Here is a 25743-nt window from a genome sequence, read left to right as displayed (position 1 = left end):
GATAACAGGTAGGTTCTTGATTCAGTAGTATTGGGAGGCCATCAAATTTAGCAATAATCTTTGGTTTCTAAATGTTATGGTCCTGGGGTACCTCATAAGTTTTCTGGGGGAACTCAGGGACAATTCTCCTTGAGAAGCTAAACCAAAGGACAGAGACACCTAAAGAGATAAGTGGCACCTAATGGAGACTGAGTTAACTCTACTACCACTTCCCCTCATTCCAGCTTCCCCTACCCCCAAAGGGAACTTTCCACAGTCAGATGATCACCCCATTGGTACCTCCACAATTGGTCCTCTATAAAAGTATTTGCCTTTCTCATGCTTGAGGAGATTGGTATCTCAGAGAACCGCATCTCTGTGCCATGCCATCTCCCGATGAGAAAAGTTGAAGGACTTGGTTTCCTTTCTCTAGTGCCTAAATAGAAGATTATTTTATCTTAATTGGATTTGTGTTAGAGAGGTTGTAATTCTTTAAAGATGAATTCCTAAGGATGCCCACACCACCATTTCCCTCATAATATAAATATTTATCCTATTCATGTGAAGTTTCACTTGGAAAGCCTTTATTTGTAAAGTAGATGCCTATCAGTTGTGAAAAAGTTAAACAAATTGTGGTATATTGAATGTAATAGAATATAGTGTCATCAATATATTGAACCAACAATACAGAGAATCATAGGAAGATAAATATGAACTGATAAGAGGTATGCAGCACCAGGATAGTAATGTATATATGATTATAGCTGTTTAAATGGAAAGAATAACACAACAACAACAAACCCTGAAAATGAATACTGTATGATTGTAATAACCATGCTTGGCCTCAGAGAAGAGAAAATACACATATCTCCCACCTTTGCACAGATTAAAGACTTTGGGTCCAGCACATTGTAAATACTGGGAAATTTGGCTAATGGGTTCATAAGATTTGTTGATTATTATTTCCCCCCCTTTCCCCTTTTTCTTTTATATTCTTTGTTATAAAGGATAGCTCACTAAGTAGAGTGCCAAGGGACATATTTGGAATTAAAGTGATATAAAAATAAAAGACATTAGTAAAATGAAAAAAAAAATTTCTGCTTGGGCATAATCAAGTTGTCGCAAAGAATGCAAGAGCTTGAAAATAGCTTACCACACCTAAAGCAAACTTTTGTAAAGCCTGACTTAAGTACTAGAGAAACATTATTTTTTCTTTGTGGGTTGCAGTTTAGCACTTCTCCAGAAAATCTTTGAGGAGATTACTCTTCTTTTTTTTTTTTTTTTCTGGTAGGATGCATATAGCTGTGCCCTGCAAATTATAATCTGACCTTAGCTCAGAGTGTTAGGTGTGACAGTCATTTGTAAAATTAATTTCTGAATTTTGTTGAAGCATTCATTTATTAGCCATGACATTTAAATCTTCATATTAAAAAGAAGTATGGGTTCCTGCTCCCAGTTTAATACTCTCTTTGGCCTCTGGTTTCCAGTTTGTGGTGACCTTTAAATAAAAAAAAAAATCTAGCTTGGATTTCCTAAACTCATCATCAAGAGTAAGGGCTTGAAATAATTGTAAAAGCTTGAGGAAGATATTAAAACTTTTGATGAAATTGCACGCAATGTGGAACAGATTAAGGGACAAACATCTTTTTTATTAGGATTTTGATTTGAAACACAAATCCTGTACAGATTAAAGATAATGTAGCTTTTATTCCCAAACAAATCTTTTTAAAGCCTTTATAGCCACGTATTATTTTTCTTCTTACAAAGATATATTTTCTGTAACTATGGGGACAATTCTGTTTAAAACATGCAGGCTGTGTTCCCAGGAAGAAATAGGAGGAGATTAAAGGAAAGAGAAAACCCTACATTTCTTGAGGGATCATATCTCACTAATACTGCATCATGAGAAAAAGACAACTAGAGAAATTTGTTAATTACCAACTAGTTAGAACTGAAGTCTACCTGATACCAAAACAATTGGTCCATTGGTCAGTTTGATCAAACATTAGGCATCTTGGTAAAAAGTCAAAACTAGAAATGATCCCAAAGGGTGCTGGACTGAAAGCTAACTGAGCCAAGATAGTTGAACTGGTAGCTCTATGTAGACCCAGTCAAAAAAAAAACAAAACCAACTCACTATACTTGCTGGGAAACATGAATAAAATGTCTATTTTCTAAGGGAAAAGTAATTTGACTTAGCTGAGAGTGACCTGCAGGCTAAAATGTCTATTTGCTATGGTTACTTTTAGACTTCATTCAGGAGGAAAAATGATTCTATTCTCAGTAGCTGCTTTAAGGGACTGCTTTTACTTATACCTAGGGTTTGTCACAACTATGGGATGTGCTCAGTCAAGCTTCTAAGTACACCTCACTACTTGAATTGCTAAAGAGAAAAATTCTACTACTCATATTTTTGCATTCAAATGGGACCTGCTGAAAGTTACAAAAGGAATCACACATACCTTTAAAAATTCTGTTTTAGAAGGCTCCTTTCAATTTACCAGGGACTTTATAGTCAGGTTTAGAATTTGTATATTTTTATAAAACTCATTGAAATCTGGCACCAATCTCTGGAAGCTCCTAGACCAAAGGACATAGACTTTGAGTATCTTCCTGTAAGAGACTGTGTCTTGAAAGGACCAGTCTAGCTAAGTGTGGAGAGGCTATTTACCATCAGGCTTACCATTTAGGTGATAGATTTTTTGTCTATGGCAATTCATGAAACAAAGACATAGAACTTAACTGGAAGGGGATGTGGGAGTCTGTTTAATTCTGAAGGTTTATTGTAAAGAAGAGGGATGATGTGAGAGAAAAACCATTTCCCTCCCACAACTAGACATACTATTTGTTATATGGGGATACTTCATCATCCATTTTTGTTGTGAGTCACTCATTTCACAAAGAACCTGTGGTCACTATCCTAGGGACAAAATCAGTGGCTATTTATCATGTTCCAAGAGAGTTTGGGATGTTCCCTGGTGATCAATTTCCTTAATTTACTGTGAAAGGATGTCTCTGTTGACAATGGCTAATCCTTGGATTGTTTATGGGAGGAAGACTACACAAGGCTTTATTTACTCACCAAATTCAGGGAAGCATTTGGTGGGAAGTGTGACAAGAGTCAGGGATTGGGACAGGCAATGCTTCACTAAATGGCCAGTACAATTCCAAAATCCAAACACAGAAGCTCAATTACCAAGGATATTGACACCAGATTTGTTCTCTGAGAGTGAATCTTTCTTAAAAGCTTTGAAATTTACTTATTTCATTATATTGAGTATTCTATTGTTCTTTTTTGCCTTACCACCTAGGCAAAGGTGGTACAATGGATAGAGTATTGGGCCTAAAGTCAGGAAGACCTGAGTTCAAATCAGCCTCACTTAACTTACTAGCTGTGTGACCTTGGGCAAATCATTTAACTTCTCTCTGCCTCAGTTACCTCAACCGCAAAAGGGAATCATAATCCCACCTAACTCATAGGATTATACTGAGGAGCCAATGAAACAATATGTATATGGCTCTTAGTACAATGTCTAGTACAAAGTAAGTGCTTAATAAATGCTTATTCCCTTCCTCTTCAACCCCCTATTCCTCTAGCTTCCAAACCTTCTGCAATCTGGCTTATTGCTTCCCATGGTTTTAATGATCACCTCTATGCGGCTAATTGTCATGTCTATATATGTCTAGTTACCATCCTGAGATCTAGGCTGATGTCATGAATTGCTTATTGGACATTTCAAACTGGATGTCCCAGAAATATTTCAAAATACACATGTCAAAAATATAACTCATTTTCTCTATTCTCAACCCTGCCAATCTTCTGAAATTCTCATTAGTATTGAGGGTACCACCTTCCTTCCAGTTACCCAGATTCGAAATCCTGGTGTCATTCTTGACTCCAACATCTTTTACATGCATACCCTTTTCTCTATTCACACAGTTGCCAATCTCATTCAGGCCCTCATCACTTTTCACCTAGGCTATTGCAATAACTTCCTAATTGGCCTCCATGTCTGGAGTATCTCCCCACTCAGTATACCCTCTATGCAGCTGCCAAAATGATTCTTCTAGTGTGAAAATCTGAGTATGTCATTCCATTGTCCCTACTCAAGATAAATTACAGTGGTTGCCTAATGTCTCCAAAATCTATAGTAGGATAATTCTAAATATGCACCCTGATCTACCTTGCCTGCTATGTTGTATCATGGCCTAACCAAAAAATTACAGTCCTCACAGATATTGACTTTCCAGGCTTTATCTGATATTGTTTGACATTTCTTCTACTGAAAAAAAAAGCTCTTTATAACATACTAACTTTGCAAAATCACATGACAGTCTTTCCTTTCTTAATGGTGTGCCTATACTGTCCTGCTCGCTGTTATACACACACACAGCTACATTTCTATCTCTCCTGTGTCTTTGCTATGGCTGTCTCCTATGCCTAGAATTCTTTTCCTTACCTTCCTCTCTAGGAATCTCCCATTTCCTTCAAGAATTGGTTCAAATACCACTTTTCAGGTTCGTCCCCCCGCCCCCGCCCCAGCCCCATACTAGTGTTTTCCTTCCCCAAATAAATCATTAGGTACATTCTTATGTATACACATTCCCCCATTAGAATGGAACCTCCTTGAGAGTGTCTTTGGTCACGTTTATCTTTTTTATCTCCCTGTCTAGCACATATTTAAGTGCTTGTTGACTGGTTGATTATGGAGACCATAAAGAACCCCAAGGAAAGGTGACACTCGGCAGAGAAGGAGGATTTTATTACTTGTTTATGTAAAATCATTTTTTTCTTTTGCATTGTAAATGAACTCTTGTAAGTCCTTTGTATTTCCTGCATTTTCTGCATGGTGAAATCCTGCATCTCTGGTAATAAATATATGCACTATTATCTTCAGTGTTTGCATGGGAGTTGGAGATCCTCTTACCAACTTTTGTGGTTATGGCCAAGCTGTATTCTAACATTTCCCTGAGTTAACCTGAATCATGGTGTCAAACAAAGAATAATATGGGAGGAAGTACGGGATGGCTTCCAAGACTGAACTGCTTCTATGTAAGCCAGAACCTTCAAGATTTAACTGCATGAGCCAGAACATTTTGATGGAATGAAACCTGGACTGTGTGGTTTTTGGTTTTGTTTTGAGATTAGGTTTCCATATCTTTCTGAGGCTGGAAGTTGGACCTGAACCCACTGCTGATGGATACCGGAGCTTTGACCTGCTTTGTTTCCAACCTACACTGGTTTGCCCCTCTTAGACATGACAGCTTTTCTTTTTTGGGGTGCTCACCATATTGAGGCCAGACACCATGGACTCCTGATTGACTTCAATCCCACTGAAACTCAGAACTCTGGAACTCAAGCAATCCACTAGCCTCAGTCTCCCTTAGTAACAGGGATAGCTTTGTGTCATATGCCCAGCCTGGACTGGTTTTGGTCTTTGCTATTATGCACCAAATTAGTGTATTTTTGGTTTATATGGTCAGAGTTTCTGGGAAATCTCAAAATAGAGGTTGAATACAATTTGAGTCTAAATCCTTACATATATGGATTAAGAGGCTTAGTTCCTGAACAAGCATTCAAGTTAAAATGTTAAAAAAAAAATATATATATATATATACACACATGTATGTGTATACATATGTATATATTAACACATAAAAGTATGTTATATATGTATGCATACACACATATACAATATATAAGCATATATATATAAATCTATATGTACATATCTACATATCTATCTCTCTATCTCTATGAACACACACACACACACGTGCGCACGCATGTGTGTGTGTGTGTGTGTGTAGTTGGTATAGCAGAGCCTTTATTTCACCCTATAGAAAATAAACAGAAAAGGCAAAGAATTCCGAAGAGTCCATAAACATATTAAGAAAGAAAAAAGTATAAAGTAACCCATAAGCAATCAGTACAATTCTCTTTCCTTTTGGCAAAGTTCCACCTTTTTCCTGGGGCACTGGAATTCCTTTGACTCATAGTATTGTCTTGTGCCTTAGGCCTTTTCCTTCTTTTGAGAAGGAAAACAATCTTGAAATTGCTAAAGGAGCATTTCTGGGCCCTTTCAGGCTGCTTATTGGGATAGCTATTTCTCATCAGTTAAGCTCCTCTAAGAAATGGTTTAATTTATAGTACTGATATCAATGAAGAAGAGGTTCAATAACTCTTATAGTGTATTAAAGATTGTGCATTAAGAATGTGAAAATGGGTACCTTAATTTACTTGAGCCCCCCAATTATCCAAGAAACAAGAATAATTGTATAAGGATTAGCTTCATTGGCTAACACACCAACAATCCTTCGAGAGTAAACTTAGCTAGATAGACTTCTAGTAACTCTGAAGTCAGTCAAAGGTATATGGACCTCATCTTCAGCTGTAGTCCTTTTTATTTTTATTTATTTATTTTTTTAATTTATTTTTTAAGTGAGGCAATTGGGGTTAAGTGACTTGCCCCAGGGTCACACAGCTAGTAAGTGTTAAGTGTCTGAGGCCGGATTTGAACTCAGGTACTCCTGACTCCAGGGCCGGTGCTCTATCCACTGTGCCACCTAGCTGCCCCAGTCCTTTTTATTTTTAAAGAGATCTATTCATCAAGATCTTGAATTGAACTGTCCATCACCAAGAATGACTTCTGATTTGTTTATTAAAGGCCACATCCTCCACTCCTGGATTTCCTCATACACACACACACACACACACCCTCCCTTTGGGAGTGGGCTTGTCTAGGCCCTGCCTTTGTTTAAACTGTATATAAACCCTTGGGATCTATTGCATGGGTTCCCTTTTAGGAAGAAAGGGATTTAAGTTTTAAGAACTAGACTTTGAGTTCTCTGGTCTTCCCCTTTTAAGGAAAGAAAGATATAGATTTCATTTAAGAGAGTGTTGCCTCAGTTTTCAAGAACCAAAAAATTAAATAAATGTTTGGAGACCAAGCACTGCCGGATTCTGAATGCCCTCTTCTCCCTTCTCTATCACTTAACCACCATCATTATGGGAGTATAGGAAGATTGTAAGCAATCGAGGAATTTTTTTATTGGTCCATTTCATGAATAACCTTAGCCAAAAAATAGATTATCTAGAGGCTAACCTATTGGTAATGAATTTCGACATAGCTAACTTTTGCAGAAGAAACAATTTCTCATCCAGATCAATAGATCATAACTGATGCCTTTTTAGCTTGAGAGAACCAACCAGAGCTTTTTTCCCACTGGTATAAAAACCTCAGAATTGTTTCCCCACCATGATGAAGAATTAGTGCAGAACTTCTGATATAGCTTGTTTAAGTTGATTTGAGAATTCCTTTAGCCAAAAGGGTTAGGAATTCTTTGGTATGCTTATTCTTTTAGAATATTGGAAATAACTGGAAAGCATCAGTAAATGTTCATATCAATATTGATGAAATTCCTTATCTTATTAGCTAAGTTTCCATGACTCCCAGCTCATGCAGGTCCCATGATCCAATGCCTTTCTGAAGAAGCAAATCACCCTGAGGCAAAAACAGGAGGCAGCATTTGTCAGGCAAATCAAAACTACTTCCTTTCAGATGGTGGTAGAGAGTCCAGGACTCTAAGCCCAAGAATTTCAGCAATAGCAGTACGCTTTTCTTCCAACAATCTCTATCACTATTATAGGCGCACGCGCGCGCACACACACACACATACACACACACACACACACACACACACACACATACACACTAGCAGCAAAAGCAGCAGACCTGCATCTAGTTTGGCCCTTAAAGCTATTATCAAGGGGAGTAAACATGTAAACATTGTGGACCATCATCCCCACTACCTCTATCACGAGCTTAGGCCAGCAGCCAACAGTGGATAGAGCACTGGCCCTGAAGTTGGAAGGACTAGAGTTAAAATTTCACCTCAGACACTTACTAGCTGTGTGACCCTGGGCAAGTCACTTAACCCCAATTGCCTTAAAACATCTGGGACCATCTCTAGTTGTCCTGATCTATATTTTGCTACTGGATCCAGATGACTCTGGAGGAGAGAGTAAGGTTGGTGACTTCGCACATCCCTCCCTTACTTAAATCTAATTTATTGCAAGTCATGACATCACCTCTGGATGTCATGGTTCCCTTCAAGAATGAAGGACAAACAACAATAAGACCAGCTGCCACCATTGGGAAGGCAAACCTAAAGAGCTCTGGGAACAATGGCATGGGCCTAACTTCCAGTCTATCCAATGGTTCAAAATCAGAAAACACTCTGGTTTTATTAATGGAAATGACATTTAGAAAGATGAATTACCACTGACTTTGTATATGACTTGCAATAGAAACTTTCTATATGTGTTTTTTTTCCCCTATTAGAATGTGAACTGAGAGCAGGAACTGCCTTGATTTTGTCTTTGTCATCTTCGCACTTAACACGGGGCTTCCAACGTTGTAAACACTTAGCATAGTTTTTCTTTCTCCTTCCTTCCTTTGTTTTTTCTTTCTTTTCTTTCTCTTACCTGTTTTTACTGTCTGCCAGCCAAGGGAGAAAGGACTTCGAGCTTGCAGATTATAGGAAGAAATGGGGCTGTGGTTGTCTGCGGCAGGACTCCAGGACAAGGTGGCTGTGCTTTCTGTGATTTCTTCAACAATCACGATGCCAGGGGGACCTGGAGGACCTTTAGGCAAACAGCAAGAAATAAAATTCTAGGGAAATACAGCTTCAGGGAAATAATTTTGTGAACCTTAATTGAGTCATCATGACAAAGAGATGCATTTCCAATAAGGGCCTGATCAAAGGCTATAATCACCTTAATGAAATACATATTTAATAACCAAAATTGACAACATAAGTCATGGAATATAGTTGGTGTTCATGATTTCTAGGGTAAATTAATTATAGATTTGATTTGGTCTTTCACTGTATACTTGAAGCAAGTTGCAATTAACATCACATTTCACAGTGAAAGAAAAAGAATGAGAAACAAAGCTCAGGAAATAAATGCCAATATTGACTAAAGCTGTTGAGGGAACTCACAGTTTACTGAATCAGCAGTTAAAGGTGATCGAGGCAAAACACTTAGGAATAAAAACAATTCTGGGTTTCATTAAGACATTGTCAACACATAGTATGTGAAGTATTATGGTTAGAGGATTGAACTTGGGCTAATGCCTATGAATGGGGATTTGATATTAGGCAATTAATTATTTAGGAACCAATCATATATTAGTTTAAGAAAGACCATGGCACTTATTGAAAACTGTTATTTTGGGGAAATATCAAAGGGATTGGTTCTCTCTTGTGAAAGCTAAGAAGGCAATTCTTGTATGGTTTGCTATGGTTTTAATATGGAAACTAGTTCTACTGACACAAACTAGCAATCCATCTGCAACTTGTCATCTTAGAATTGCCTAGGAATCAAATGACTTGCCACACAGCAAGAATGTGTGAGAGGCAGGATTTGAACTAAGCTCTTCCTGGATCCAAGGTCACCTCTTCAATCATAATAATGGCTGCCTGTCAGCAATTCATATGTACTTGGGATCATCAAGGACTTTTATCTTACTAATCATAGCTCTGATTATAATAGAGGCCTTTTTGAAATGAAATACAAACTTGACTCTAATGAATGAATTTACAAACCAGTTGGAATTTATTTCTTAGCTGTGATGTCTACCCAATACTGATTTACAGATGCAAACCTTTTGAGATAGAGTATCTTCTGCCTATGACATGATGCATGGCATTTTTTCCTTCAAAATAATGCTTTGGTGGTTCTCTAGAACAGATGATGAAACAAATCTTTGGTAGATAATGACCATGGATAAAGGATGTTGCATATACCATCAGGGTTGTTTTGTGAGCTGCCTTTACAACTCATTATTATTCTTTGTTATAAAGAGGGGTTCAGTATATGTGTGTGTGTGTGTGTTTGAGAGAGATATTGGGAAATTATCTATTTCTAATATAGGGAAAATGTACAATGATGTTGATATAACTGAGGTTACTGGTTGTAGTTAAGCTTGTACCATGCATTCACTTTTTTTTTTGTTTGTTTGTTTGTTTTTGCAGGGCAATGAGGGTTAAGTGACTTGCCCAGGGTCACACAGCTAGTAAGTGTCAAGTGTCTGAGGCCGGATTTGAACTCAGGTACTCCTGAATCCAGGGCCGGTGCTTTACCACTGCATCATCTAGCTGCCCCCATGCATTCACTTTGGATGTTAGAATGTCAAGTCTCATTAAGGACAATACAGTAATTTCTTTTCATAAATATAACTTTTTGAATATATTATCACTGTTTTTCTTTTATGATACGATAGTATTAGTACTAATAGAAATTTACTTCAAGGAGCTATAATGAGTTCCTCTGACAGCGATGCCCTCTCCCTCCCACCTTAGTAAATAACATTCACAAGTGTCTATGGCCCAAGGAAATTCATCACTTGGAAGAGAGGAAAAAAGGAAACAAACATTTAAGCACCTACTATGTACCAGACAGGGTGCTAAGTGTTTTACAAATATAACTTCATTTGATTTTCTCAACAACCCTACAAAGTAGGTGCTGTCATTATTCCCATTCTACAGTTGAGGAAACAGAGGCAGGCAGAGGATAAGTAACTTGCCCAGGGTCACACAGATAGTAAATGAGGCTGGATTTAAACCCAAGTCTTCTTGACTCTAAACCTATCCCTCCCAACCTCTCTTCTCCCTTTCCTTTTTCTTTTCTTTTTTTCAGTAAGTAAGGGGTAGGTGGGAAGGAGAAAAATAAGTGTTTGGTCAATGAAAAAAACATTTAAAATTTCTTTAAAATCCAATGGAGGGGCAGCTAGGTGGCACAGTGGATAGAGCACTGGCCCTGGATTCAGGAGGACCTGAGTTCAAATCCAACCTCAGACACTTGACACTAGCTGTGTGACCCTGGGCAAGTCACTTAACCCCAATTACCTCACCAAAAAAAAAAAAAATCCAGTGGAAGAATTTTTAAAAGATTATAAATCTCAAGGGTTTCCCAGAAATAGTTTATAAGGAAAAATAATGTCAAAGTTTATCAAATACTGGACCATAACTCACAAAATGGAAAAAAAAATCTGGCATGTTGGCTAGATCTTTTATGGAGAAGGGCTAGGGAAAAATGGGCACAAATTGCACAAAATGAGAAGGGTTGTGATCTGCACCAACACATATCTAGTGAAGTACTTGACTAAATAGCTACCTTCTAAATCAAACTAAAGCCTGAAAAATGCTATGATGAAATTCTGGATCTTCCACTTACTGATGAGTAACCTAAATGATCCTTACTTTTCCCATCAGCAAAATGAGGAGAATAATACCTATACTTTCTACATTGAAGACTATCATGAGGAGCAAAGAGGCAATGCATGTAAGACACCCTCTAAATATGTTATAATTGTCTTCATAGCCTTCTCTAGAGTCTAGCGCACCCTGAATATAGCAGGAGCAAGACTTATGGCTATTAGTAAATCCCTTCCAGCAATGTCATTCTGATACTACAGTAATTCTATCCAATTCAACAAATATTTGTTTAGCACCAAATCTATGCTAGGTCCTGAAGATACTAAGACAAAAATGAAACAGTTCTTGCCCTGAAGAAGCTTAAAATCTCCTAAAGGGCTATATATGTGTGTGTGTGTGTGTATACACACATATATGTGTATGTATATATACACACATATGTGTGTGTATGTATGTATGTATATAGTTGAACATGCTGGAAGGAAGCAATTAAAAAAGAGGCTAAGAAAAAAAGAAACAAAACACCAAATGCATCTGAGGATAGAGAAAGCACTAATAGCTATAACATGGGATCAGGACATTTATTAAAGCACAACGTTGGACTTACAGAATTGCAATCAAGCTCTTCTCTCTGTGTTAATGGTCAAATTGTGTCAACAGTATGCTTATATAATTGTTTATTGATTCACCACTACCATATTTTTAAAAAGAAGAGGACCCAGTAGGACGTCATCTGGTCAATAAATATGTGGTAACTTGGTCATGTTGTGTAGATATAATTTAGAGAGTATGAACTTTTAAACTAAATATTGAGATTTAAAGAAATAAAATATATGCTAATCTGTGTATTAATTCTCTGGCTCTGAACTATTTCATGCCAACATTTCTGAAATATTTGTCATTGAAATGACCAAAAACAGTGCCAATTTACCTACCATTTGGAGTACGGATTACTACAATTACTTCTTGTTTAATGTATCAAAATGTTTTCGGTATGGTTGATGTGTCACAGTACTGATGAAAAATTTATTTTAGGGGGCAGCTAGCTGGTGCAGTAGATATAGTGCTGGCCCTGGATTCAGGAGGACCTGAGTTCAAATCCAGCCTCAGACACTTGACACTTACTAGCTGTGTGACTTTGGGCAAGTAACTTAACCTTCATTGCCCTGCCCCCCCAATCTATTTTAAGTCCTCTTTTTAAGTTTTTATATATATTTTTAAGTGCACAATAGGTCTTGCAGCACCATTTTTTTGAGGCAATTGGGGTTAAGTGACTTGCCCAGGATCAAACAGCTAGTAAGTGTTAAGTGTCTGAGGCCAAATTTGAACTCAGGTCCTCCTAAATCCAGGGCTGGTGCTCTATCCACTGTGCCACCTAGTTGCCCCAGCACCATATTTTTAATGAAAGCATTCCATTTAAAATCTATTCCTTCAAGACCTGAATGAACCTGTCAGCAATGCTGCTGAAGTTTTTGTCTATAGGGTAAAATGTGGAATTGTGGACTAGATTATCTTTAAGATTCCTTCTGAATATAAGATTATATTCAGTAAAGATAGTTCAATGATACTAATGGATATGATAAGTTTAATTTTAAAAATCACTTGGCTCAGTCAATCAATCGACAAGTACTTATTAAATTCTTATGTGTGTAATACACTATGCTAAGTGCCGCATATACAAAGAAAGGCAAAAACTGTTCCTGCTTTCAAGGAGCTTACATTCTAATGAGGAGATAACATATAAATAAGTTGGTACATAAAAGATACTTACAAAGCATATAAAAGATACCTTAGTGGGAAAGACTTAGTAATTTGACATTTTGTAAGTAGCTATGAAATTCTCTAGTCATAATTGCTCTGAATTTGAGCAGAAGATCCCAATAAGAAATTTATACATCTTAAGCAATAAAAAATATCACAGAGCATATTTTGATCCAGTGGTTCTGGAGGCAGAAGGCCTGAGTTTGAATCTTGCCTATTTGACTACTGAGTTTTTACACTAGCCTCATGTCTAGAATGCACTCTCTCCTTACCTGTGCCTCATAACCTGTGCCTCTAACTTTCCTGGATGTCAGTTTGCTTATCTGTAAAATAACAGGATTAAAACATAGGACCCCTGAAGTACCATTCTGCTCTAGTTCTGTGCTCTTATGGATTCATTCTTGCAGGGTATGGAATACTATAAATTCAAAAGAATTGTTATAATATAAAGACATTTTTTTTGGTCTGGCTCTCCTTTGTGCCTGGAACTCTCTCCCTCACCATCTTTGCCTCCTAGCTACTTTGACTTTCTTAAGGTCTCAGTTAATTTTACTTTCTGCAAGAAGCTATCCCTATTTCTCCTTAATCTTAGTGCCCACTTTCTCCTACATGTATATTGTTTGTACATAGTTGCTTACATGCTGTCTCTCCTAGTAGACTGTGGGTTTCTTTAAAGAAGGGACTCCCCCACCCCTTTCTTTGTATCTCCAGTGCTTAGTATGGTACCTGGCACATAGTTGGCACTAATAGATATTAGTTTATTGACTGTCTGAAATGACTAGAACTTTATAGAGTATCACTAGAACTCTCTCCTTGGAGTTCATGCAACTGGATCCCCATCTAAAAGCCTGATTTTGGTACTTCAATAATATCTAAACCCTATTAGGTGGAGTATAAAGTGAACTCACCTTTTATTTAATTATTTTGAATTGAATTATTATTAAGGGCATGTTGAAGTGAACCTTCTGCATGATAAATGGGTATTTACATTTAACAAATATGTGTTGAGCAAATTATTTTCAAAGTACTGTGCTAAACTCTAAGGGAAAATGTCAAGATGATGACAATATATTTATGAAGTATTTTGCATGCACTGTCTCCCTGGCTCTTCAAAACAATTCTGTGAAGTAGGTGGTACAGTATTATTACTTTTACTTTACATTTGAGAAAAGCAAGGGTCGTATAACTCACTCAGTAAATGGAAGACCTGGAAACAGGTCTTCTGACTCCCAATTTATTCTCCTCTATACCAGGCAGGTAGGTGATGCAGCAGACAGAGTGCTGAATATAGAATTGACAAGACCTGACTTCATATCTGGCCTTAGATTTTTATTAACTATGCAAATATGGACAAGTCATTTAATTTCTGCTTGCCTCAATTTACTTCATCTGCATAATAAGGATATTAATAGCACCTACCATCAGAGTTGTGAAGATTATAATTATTCATAATAATTTATTTATAATAATAATTTATTATTATTATATAATTTATTATTATTGTTGTTGTTTTACTAAAATTATCTATGATCATATCTCTGCTCCTAGGAAATTTGTATGGTAGTAGCAGAAAAGATCTGAGAGTATATTATAGAGTATATGTTCATATTTAGGGTACATACATCTTTTTATAAGGAAAAGATCCTCCTTATATTAGATGTTTATAAACTTAAAATACTCAAAATTTTAACTATATGAAGTTTATATACAATTTAAAATAAACTATTAACTCTTATTTTTAAGCTTCTGTAAAGGTTGCCTTTATTGGTAACATTTAATCCTTTTTCTGAAAGTTAAAGTTTGGTGAAAAAGCTTTATTAGTTAACATAAGGCACCTTTAAAAGTGATAATAATAAGGGATTAATGCCTCCATGATGAAAAATATATGCCATCTAGCCAGGACCTGAGAGCTATGCAGATGTCACTCACTTAGTGAAAATCTCATTATGTTTTATGCTCAGCTGTAATCATTCATAGTGTCAGCTGGACAGTTAAGCTGGGAAGCTTTTCTCCCTAGGGCTGTTATTGTTTAGAACCCCCCAAATCAAATTTTTATTTGAGAATATACAATTCAGTGTAAAAGTGCAGAGTCTGCTCAAATTTTCCTTAGTCAGCTTTATTCAGAAAATGACCACCCATAAATGCCCTGTGATGCAGTTAATCTTGGTGGAGATGCCATCTTCTTGTGGACCATCCACTCTTCTAGCAGTTATTGGATTAATCTGTATTGAATAATAGCCCAAATATATTACTAATCACACTAATTTATCTCATGGCTATAATGTTTAGCTTGAGAATAGTTTTCTCTTCTACAAAGAGAAAATATTTTTGGTCTTTTAAAAACTGATTTTTGCAAATTAAGCATATACATGCATACACACAGGCACAACTTAGACATTTTTATTACCTAAAGAATTCTCATAGTTATTCTGATGTCATGATACTGAGCTAGAAGTCATAATTTAGCTGAGTAATTTTGAATTGAATCATAGAATTTTGGAGCCACAAAGGGTCATCTCATCTAATTTCTTCATTTTATAAAGGAATTAGTAGTAATGAGATCATAGGAGGTTATCCTACTCAACTCCCTTAGTTTCTAGATGAAGACACTAAGGTTCAGAGAGAGAAGTGTTTGATCAAGGTCATACAGTAAGTAGCAGAGCAATGAGTAGCAAACCTAGGAACCAAGGCTTTTTGAATCCAAATTCAGTGCTCTGACAAAGTGTAATATGTCAGCAATCAAATTATAGTTATATGTTTAGCCAGTCACAGAAGTGGAACTAATTTTTTCATATTTAGTCGAAGACTTCCACTATACATCCTTACATAAACTTAAACCTCACAACTCACTTACTAATCATGCAAATACTTGCCAATATCAAATTAAAATCCATTTAATTACTCCTTTAATTCGATAAACCAAATGTTCATCAAATGGACTTTTGATCATCCACATCATTCTTGTTGCTTATAGATGAGAGGTCTGGGATTTTTTCATATAGTAATTACTAATTATTTGTCATGGATCCATTCCAAAGGGTCGTGAAGAATAGCAAAATGGGAAAGAAGGTGGCAAGGAAGCAGAAGGAGTTTGGGACAAAACAACTGGTGTCAGTCTGAGCTGCTGGTGTTTTCCTGACATGGAGTAGGACAATGAGTTCCTTAAATAATGAATAATGGGATAATGAACACAGAGGACATTTCATACTAAAAAGCTTATCTGTAATAGCACAGAAAAGTCTGTGGTAACAACCTTTAATCTCCAAAGGTTGCTTGGTAGGGAGCTGATTGGGTTTTCAAGAAAGGAGAAACCTACTGATTATATCTTGTTTTGACTTCCTATTGAATCTTAGGTCCTCAGTTTGGTTTTTAAGTCTCTGTACAACCTAGCTCCACCCTATCTTCTCAGTCTCATTGGACTCCTAGCCCTCTCTGTGACTTATTCAAGCTCTTGTCTATGTGCCTCACACATGACCCTCCACCTTCGATTTCTGAGCTTTTACACTAGTCTCATGTCTAGAATGCACTCTCTCCTTACCTGTGCCTCATAGAGTGCTTCCAAAAGGGAAACCTCAGGGAATATTTTCTGCACAAAACCCTCAAATTACTAGCACCCACACTCCCAAACTATCTTGTACTGAACTATTTTATATGCTTTATATTTATGTGTATTGTACATATCTTTTGTATGTATTTTCTGTTTTACCTATAGAATGTGAGCTTATTGCAAGTAGTAATTATTTCATTCTTTGTACTTGCATCCCAGCACTTAGCACAGTGCCTAGAGCATAGTTGGTGTTTAATAAGAATTTGTTGATTGATTGTGGGGTGTCATCTTGCTGTTCCCAAGCACTGTGTAACTCATTTATCTTCCTGTTTCTTTCCTTTTCCCCTAGATCTGTATAAACATTATCATCTTATGTAGGAATCCTAACTGGGAGTATGAGAAGAGGGAAGGGGTGAGACTGCTGATTTTTGATGTGTAATATTTGTAATATATGTCCAAGTATTCCTTAAAAAACTTTAGATCATAAGCAATCCCTATATTCTTATCCAGTATACTCCTACCAACTATTTCATTGTATCTTTCAATTATTTTTCATATTTTAAATGTCTGGACCAACATATTTTAAAAGCATTCATATCTGTGTTGGGGAAAATCATGGGAAAATGTTGTCAAAGTCATGTAGATAAGACATTCAAACAATTCTCATCTACATCTACATGGTTGTAATCAGATCATGCTGTTTTTCTGGGCTCTCTCCTACTTCCAACCCCAACCCTCCATCCCCTTCAGTATGCTTGTTCCTTTAATTACATCAAGATTTCTTTAATTCAGGTTGAATGTCAGTTGTTTTCAGGGGGTTATATTATATTAGCTACTTATTCTTATCATTGTCCACATTGTTAGCTTGTTTTCTGTCTATATTTCCTTCTGCTTAATCCAGGAAAGGTGTTTTTTTTTAAATTTTTTTATTTTTAATAGCATTTGGAGGAGAGGGGATAATAGGGATCATGGGAGAGAGGGCCAGATGTCCCTGGTGAAACCCTTGGGCTTCTCTAGTTTACTCCTTTGAAATGGGATTACATGGTTGCCAGAAAAAATTCAAATTATGACAATTTTGGTGAGTAAATCATCATTATAATACAACAGAACAATAATTATTTAAGTATGGTTTCAAGATCAGTGGTATTTTCTTTGAGGTTGCCAGGTGGTACCTGTATGGTCTCATGCAATACCAATGGATAGAGCTCTAGACTTGAAATTGGCATACCTAAATTCACTTCCTATGTCAGACACTCACTAGCTCTATTACCATGGGTAAATCATTTAACCTCTATTTGCCTCGGTTTCCTCATCTGTAAAATGGGAATGGCAAAGCAGCTACTTCCCAGGGTTGTTGCAAGGATAAAATGCGATAACATTTTTAAAGTTCTTATATACATGCTAGTTGTTTTTTAATTTTAATATGGCAATGTTTATATTTATACTTTTTGGTAATACTATTAGCACTGTCATTTTTGGTATTACATTCAACAGGAACTTTAATTTCATTAATTTTTGGTAAAGCTTAATTTGTAAAAGAAGTAGTCACAGATCAAAAAAGTTTGGGGAACATATTTTAAAATGTACTATTGGTAGGCTATAATGAACCCTTGAGGCTATAGGTATTCAAGGTGCTCAGAGAACTAATGACATCATCCAAATCTTTTTTCATCTGAAACATACAAATATATAGTATAAATGTTGGTGGCCTGTATACCTGGAATAATTGACTTAATTCTCTGCTTCAGTTTGTTTGAGTTCAATCAGTAAGTGCCTAAACCAGGGAGACAGGCTAAATACCAATTGAAAAGATTATGATTTTTCATTTTAGGAAATATAGAAACTGTTTACCCAGTTACAACAAGCTTTGGGGAAATTAATCAATGATTTCAGGCAATGAAATAGATCTAAGTATTTAATAATTTTACATGACTAAAAGATGTCCACAGTATCTAATTTCTAACAGAAAAGTGATGCTGTCCATCCACTGAGAGAAACTGCATCTGAAAGGAAAAAAAGACACTTTATTGTTCAAAGAGGAAAAAATTATTAAAGCAATTCAAATAATTTATTTTAAAAACATGAATAACCCAGATGCTGACTTGAAGAAAATTTTATAGGATTAATGTCCTAAGTTAGTATTACATAAAAGCTGAGGACAGATGAATAAAGGAATCTTTGAAGAAAGTACCGTATGGGGAGCTACAATGTGCCAGGCATGGTGTTTCTGGAAAGCCTTCTATAAATCTGTTAAACTCTTTATTGTGGATGACTCATTAAAGTTCTGCCATGGAAATTAGTATAGAAAGAATAATATATGGCTATATAGACTGCTAAACATCTTTTAGCATGTTCTTCTTGAGTTATTTATAGATAGGCTTGTTACTTATTCCTCATAACTGTACTATGAAGTAGGTTAGCTCAGATGAAATAATGTATCTGGTGTGGCTTGCATAGCTTCAAGCATTATATTAATGTCACTTCCTTCCTTGCTTCCTCTTCCTCTTTTTCTTTCTCTTCTTCCTCTTCTTCTCTTCTCTTCCTCCTCCTCCTCCTCCTCCTCCTCCTCTTCTTCTTCTCTTCATTGTTGTCATTAGCATCACACAATTAGTATCCCTGAGACAAAAAGGATACTAATGTTGCATGGGGTGTTAGGCCTTAAGACAAATTCTAGTTCAGGTATTCCTTACTATTCTAATCCAGTAATATACTATCCTTTAATAGGGCATGTTTGGTATTTTTTTTTTCATAGTCAGGCTAGATTGATGCTAATAGCAAGTTTTTGCAAAATGGTTGGTTTGGGTTAGGTGTTCAATTTTTGGACACGGAACAGAAACTAATTAACTGGATGTAAACTCAGAAATTTTGCCTTCTTAATTTCATGCTCTAACTAGCTGGGTTAATCAGTAGTCATCTAAGGGCTGAAAAAGAGTTAATATTGGCTTTTCAGAGTTTGACTTAACAAGAATGGGATGCTTAGAGATAAGAAAATAGAATTCTTGGAAATGGAGCTTTCTTAGTGGTTTCCTTCTGGCTAGTGGCCTATTTTCCACATTTTTTTTCTATACCACCATGGGATGAATTATACCAATGTTGTTGGAACAAACTGACAGATTCTTGCTCTTAGAGACTGATGGTAAACTTGGAAGAGTATTGGAGATACTCTGACTCACTTGGAGAAATGGAGACAATATACTCTAGTAAAGATACGTAAGTATGGTGGCCTGAGAGGCTTGATCATTTGTAACAGATGCACATGATGACGGATGGATTACAGGGAAAGAGTCTGTAGTACCACCTATCTGGTTCAGTCATATGTGATCAATGTCTCTTATTATTTTGGCTTAACATTCTGGGAGCCAAGTTTGTGAGAAAAATAAGTTATCTTTGATTTATAAATGAGGCTCAGGTGATAGAATGTCTTGGCAACTGTGACTTTGTATTTTAAGTCAAGTTTACTAATAACAGTCTATTACTTTAGTTGGCTTGAAAGAAATGATTATATGATCCAATAACCTCCAGAACAAAGCATAATTCAGAGACTTGTTTTGTATCATAATTTTCTGAGATTAATGAAAATGTCTATTTACCAGGTTGATCTGAGCCTGCTGATGATTTGGTACACTTGATTAAATACTCAGAGTAGTGGAGGAGGAAAAGGAGTTAGGGAAGGGGGAAGAAGAAAGAAAAGGGGCTGAGAGGAGGGAGGAAAATGAACAGAAGGGAGAAGAAAATGAAAATGAAAATAAGCAGAAAGAGGAGCAGGAGGAAGGGGGAAGAAAGCCTTTAGATTTTTTTCTTTTATTGAATTTGGAGTCAGAGGACCTGGGTTTGAATCCTGACTCCCACTTATGACCTGTATGATCTTTTAAAAGTCAACTTACTGAGGCCTCAGTTTCCTGATTATAAAATGAGTGGACTGAACTAGATTGTCTCTAAAGTCTCTTCCACCTCCAAATCTGTGCGTCTATGATCTTATGAATTAAAAACAAAGGTATAACCACTCACTCCTTATTATGCAGGTAAGGGATTATGTATAGAGAATATTACATATACTCTTGTTGTTCCGTCATTTCAGTCATTCCTCATTCTGTATGACCTCATTTTTTGAGTTTTCCTAGGGAAAGATACTGGACTCATTTGTCATTTCCTTCTCCAGCTCATTTTACAGATGAAGAAACTGAGGTCAACAGGGTGAAGTGACTTGCCCAGGGTCACACAGCTAGTAAATGTCTGAGGCTAGATTTGAATTCAGGGAGCTAAATTTTCCTGATTCCAAGGCCATTATGTCACTTAGCTGCCAAGTATACTCATACGTGTCAGCTGATATATTTATTGGTTTTGTTGAACTGCTTATTTCTCCTTTTTAATACTTTGTTACAAGAGATAGCTCAGGGGTTAAGGAAGAGGGACATATTTGGAAATAAATATAATCTAGCAACAAAATTATTTGCTTTTTTATTTTTAGACTGGAAATGCTATTACATTGCTAAAGGACATTTCCACTGACACCTCTTTAATTTATACAGGTTTAGAGAGTTTCCTGGGGCACTAAGACATTAAGTGACTTGTCCAGGGTCATACAGTCAGTATACATCAGGGGTTGGAATTGAACCCAGGTTCCTTTATTTTTTCCTTTTTATTTTTAATTTATACTGATGTCTAACACCAAAAAACTTCCAAAAATTTAAAAAAGTAAGGGAAAAAACCCTAAGGTATAATTTCATTGCAAACTTAAAGTGAATCAATGAAATAGCTTTGGGTTTAATCTTACTTATACTTATAAAATAATAGATTTAAATATTCTATACAAGATAATTTCCAAATGTTTAATTAGAATCTCAGATGTGCTCCTCTTACTTCTATGGTATTAATATTCTTTGAAATGACCTAAAATGAACTCTGTTTTTTTGTTTGTTTGTTTTTGTTTTTGTTTTTGTTTTTGTTTTGCAGGCCAATGAGGGTTAAGTGACTTGCCCAAGGTCATACAGCTAGTAAGTGTCAAGTGTCTGAGGTCAGATTTGAACTCAGGTCCTTCTGAATCCAGGGCCAGTGCTTTATCCACTGCACCACCTAGATGCCCCATCTGTTTTTGTTTTTTAATAGTCTTATAGCCTGCCACACAGGTATTACTGAAAAGTATCATAGAAAAAGATATATATTTATCAATTTTCCCGAGAAGAAAAATTTTCATAAATGACATGATTACAATCATTAACATTTCTATATTTAAAATACAACTGAAGTACAAGGTATCTCCAAAAGTCTTACTGTAGTTTTAAGCTATTTAAAACTATTTGCATTATTTAAACCTGTAGTGACTTTTCAAGACATCTGGAATAAGCAGTTCTACCTAATGCCTTCATTCAGGCTTCGTCTTCACAAGTACACACTCCAAAAACCCAAAAAACAAACAAAAAAACTCAGCAGTAGCACCGGGTTGTCTGTGCAGCTTCTACAACATGGTATATGGTCAAAATCATTAGCTAAACTCACCAACCTTTGCTCCATACACAGAAATTTTCCCATGCACTCTGAAAAAAGTCTTTAAATTTTGCTTAGAGTCTGTCTGGAAGGACAAGGTGGAGAAAAGAACCCTGGCACAAGAGGGAACCTCAGTTCATAGGGAGAAAGGCCAAGAGACAAATATGCTGCAGGAAAACAGTAGTTTCTATAATTGAATGTCCAGAAGAGCTGAGATGACTCTTGTTACTACATTCAGATCTGGAGTCAGAGGGCCTCAATTCTAATTCTAGCTCTGTCACTAATAGTCTGTGTGATCTTAGGCAAGTCAAGTAAATTGTTTGGGTTTCAGTTTTTTCCTCTATTTAATGAATGGGATTGACCTCTAATATCCCTTCCAACTCTGAATCTATGATCATTAGAGATATTCACCATAGTGACTGAAGAAGAAATAATCTTATGTTCATTTATATTCCTTCTATGTTAAACAATAGTTGATAATTTTGGAGTCAAAATAGTTCTATCTTAAAGGGACACTGAAAGATAGACATTGTCATAAGATTAACAAAATTATAAGATTGACTGACTTTTTGTAATTGGGTTGTTTTAGCCATAGGATCATAGACTTTCCAATCTCCTCATTGATGAGGCACCTGGGGCCCAGAGAGGCTGTGATGAGTCCAAATTCACAGATGTGCTGCAAGAAGTTGTAAAACTGGGATTCAGCTTCAGGTCCTCTCACTTAACTGATTCTCTAGATCAGCCATTGCTAGCCTCTTGGGTTTCTTCTCTGGTCTTGATATGAAAATGGTCAGATTGATCTTGGCTTCTTTGGGGGTCTGGAATCTTCTGGAAGGCTGAAAAACTCCAGAAGGGTCATAAATATAGTCCTTTAATATCTATTGAAAAGATTGTTATGAAGTCACAATTTGGGGAAAAATGGTCTACTAATGAATATGATATGGTTACTTGTATTTCCATGATGGGGTAAAATACTCCCTGGAAAATCAGAATATGAGATGGTATGCTAACTCGCAGAAAAACAATAAACTAATTGCTATCAGGAAACATTTTATATACCTTGTCATAGCACAGAATTGGATACTTGTTTGTTCCTGTCAAAATTTGCTTTTTTTTTCTTCTAGTAGTATAGTCCTATAGATCATTTCCCTCTTGTCCTTGAATTCTGTCCTGCCTGGAGTTTATGGAAATTTGTTATCCTTTCCATAGTAAGTAACCTTGCAAATGTCCTTACTATAGATTTCATCCTATCTACATCTGCTTTCTTGTCCAACTTGTCCACACTATTTTCTGTTTTAATGCATATACTTTCTTTTTTTTTCTATTTTCTTTTTTCCTTTTTTGTGAGGCAATTGGGGTTAAGTGACTTGCCCAGGGTGACACAGCTAGTAAGTGTTAAGTGTTTGAGGTAAGATTTGAACTCAGGTCCTCCTGACTCCAGGGCCGGTGCTCTATCCACTGCACCACCTAGCTGCCCCATATATTTTCTAAAATTAGACAATACATTCAATTTCATTCTAGTCTTTGGTTACTCCTCCAAACTTCCCTAAACTATAAAAAAAATGTGATCCTGTAGTCCTATAGTATTCAGATACAGTCATTTCTTATTAGGGACAGCTAGGTGGCAAATTAAATAGAGCACTGCACCTAGAGTCAGAAAAAACAAAAAACAAAAACAATCAATTCAAATCTAGCCCCAGATATTAGTTTTTTGACCCTTGGCAAGTCAATTAACCTCTGTTTCTTCATTTACAAAATGGGGATAATATTAGCAACCACTTCAAGGATCTTCATAAAGATCAAATGAGATAATAGCTATAAGTCACTTAGCATGGTGCCTAGCACACAGTAGGCTCTTAATAGGTGCTTGTTCCCTTCCCTTCCCCTTAAGTATCAAAAAAAAAAATGCAGAATTTCAGCTCAGGTTTCCAAGAATTACAAATGTGAATACAAATCTGTTTAACTGTATTCTGCCCTGTTTGCATAAACAACACCAATCATACATTTTAGAAAAGAAAAGGAAGAATTTTAAAAATCTGAATCACCTTTACTAAGTTTTGCTCATCTATTCTTATTCTTGGCAATAACACACTTCATCTGGCATTGAAGAGTTCTTTCTGACTCTTTCACCTCAATTGCTCTAACTCATTAGAGAACTAATTGGCTTTGTAATTTCAAATTAAAGAGTATGTAGTGAAACGGAGACATTACCTTTGCCAGGTGTTGTCAGAAGAACAAAAGCCAATCTGCAGTTTTAAAACAGTAAAAAAAAGGCACGAGTAGTTTCTTCTGAGTAAGGTAAGTTTTTTTTTTCTCTCTATCAAATCTGCTGAGGAATGGCTTCAGTGAAGACTGATGAAGAAATAAAAGTATGGGGTATCTTATACTGTAAGGAAACAAGATAATTGTTTTAGAATGACAGTGGGCCAAACCTTGTGTGAAAGAAATGAAATTAAGTTTTAAAGCAGTCTAAAAACTTACCATTCTGCCATTGTCTCGTCTGGAGATGGGTTGTGTCATTAGTTGAACACCAGCAGACCACAAACCTTCTGTTAAAAACTTGGGTATTTGTACACTGCACTTCAATACTACTATGATAATATGAATACACACGGTTCATATGCATATATACATGTATGTTTTTATGTATATATATATATGTATAAAATTCTGTTTCTTTGGTTTTGTGGAAAATGACATATTTGGCTATACTAAGAAAAGATTAGTTAATACAACCACAAGTTACACCAAAATCTGGAAAGACAACTGAGAAAAAGAAAAAATCCAATATTTCCCTCCTGGAGTGACACTGGACATTGAATAAACTTAGAAAAATATCATAATATCATAGATTCAGATATGGGGGACACTTGCTTCAGAAATCATCTAGTCCAATGTCCTCATATTATAAATGAGGAAACTAAGACCAAGAGAGGTTAAATGATTTACTTAAGGTCACAATGGGTATGAGCATCAGAGATGGGATTTGAACACAGGGTCTCTCATTGTAATGATAGTCCTGGAATTCAATCATTGATAAGTTCATTCTAGCTATAAAATGTGAAAAGTAGATATTTAAAGCAATGTTCAAATAATTTAAAAAAGAAAACACTCCAGAATGTGTTTTCTCATTAATTAGTAGTATAAAATTTATTATGAAAATATTTTAAAAGTAATTATTTTTTGAACTGATATCTATAAGGACAAGGATAATATAGTCCTTAGATGCCTAATTTTTTTAATGGAATAGAAAAGTCAATCAAAGCTTTTGCTAAGAAAATTTTGTGAGCAATGGATGTTGTACCCATATAATCCTAAACTGACAAGTTGAAAAGTAAAAAATTGTTTCATTCAATCACTTGTGCTCTATATATTATGTTAATCAATACTTCCTTACCCCAACCCCTAAACTAATTACTAATTTTGTGTTTACATGCATGCAGACACAGTGACATATACACACATATTCAAACACACACATGCAGATTTGTTGAATTGTTTTGACTGTATTTTTAGATCTGCTCAGTCAAGCAACCAAATCAATTAAATTAAATGAATTTAAAATTAGCAAGCCTAAATCAAACGAATCAGTTCTTTGACATTAGGTCAATGAAAAAAGATAAGTTAAGCATTTATCTGATGTTTTCTCTCCTTTTATTTTTTTTTGGTGGGGCAATGAGGGTTAAGTGACTTGCCCAGGATCACACAGCTAGTAAGTGTCAAGTGTCTGAGGCTAGATTCGAAGTCAG

General features: G+C 36.0%; 1 protein-coding gene across 1 annotated transcript in view; it reads right to left on the bottom strand.

Annotated features, from left to right (window-relative positions):
* CNTN5 (contactin 5) overlaps nucleotides 1-25743 on the bottom strand; it is a 1623595-nt gene that overhangs the window by 92380 nt on the left and 1505472 nt on the right. Inside the window, 1 exon segment of the mRNA XM_043997073.1 lies at nucleotides 8468-8626. Coding sequence (XP_043853008.1) covers nucleotides 8468-8626 — 159 coding nt within the window.

The sequence above is a fragment of the Dromiciops gliroides genome, chromosome 3 (assembly GCF_019393635.1).
Source record: "Dromiciops gliroides isolate mDroGli1 chromosome 3, mDroGli1.pri, whole genome shotgun sequence".
Lineage (NCBI taxonomy): Eukaryota > Metazoa > Chordata > Mammalia > Microbiotheria > Microbiotheriidae > Dromiciops > Dromiciops gliroides.
The sequence above is the reverse complement of the archived record's forward strand: the minus strand, read 5'-3'. Positions and strand labels throughout refer to the sequence as shown.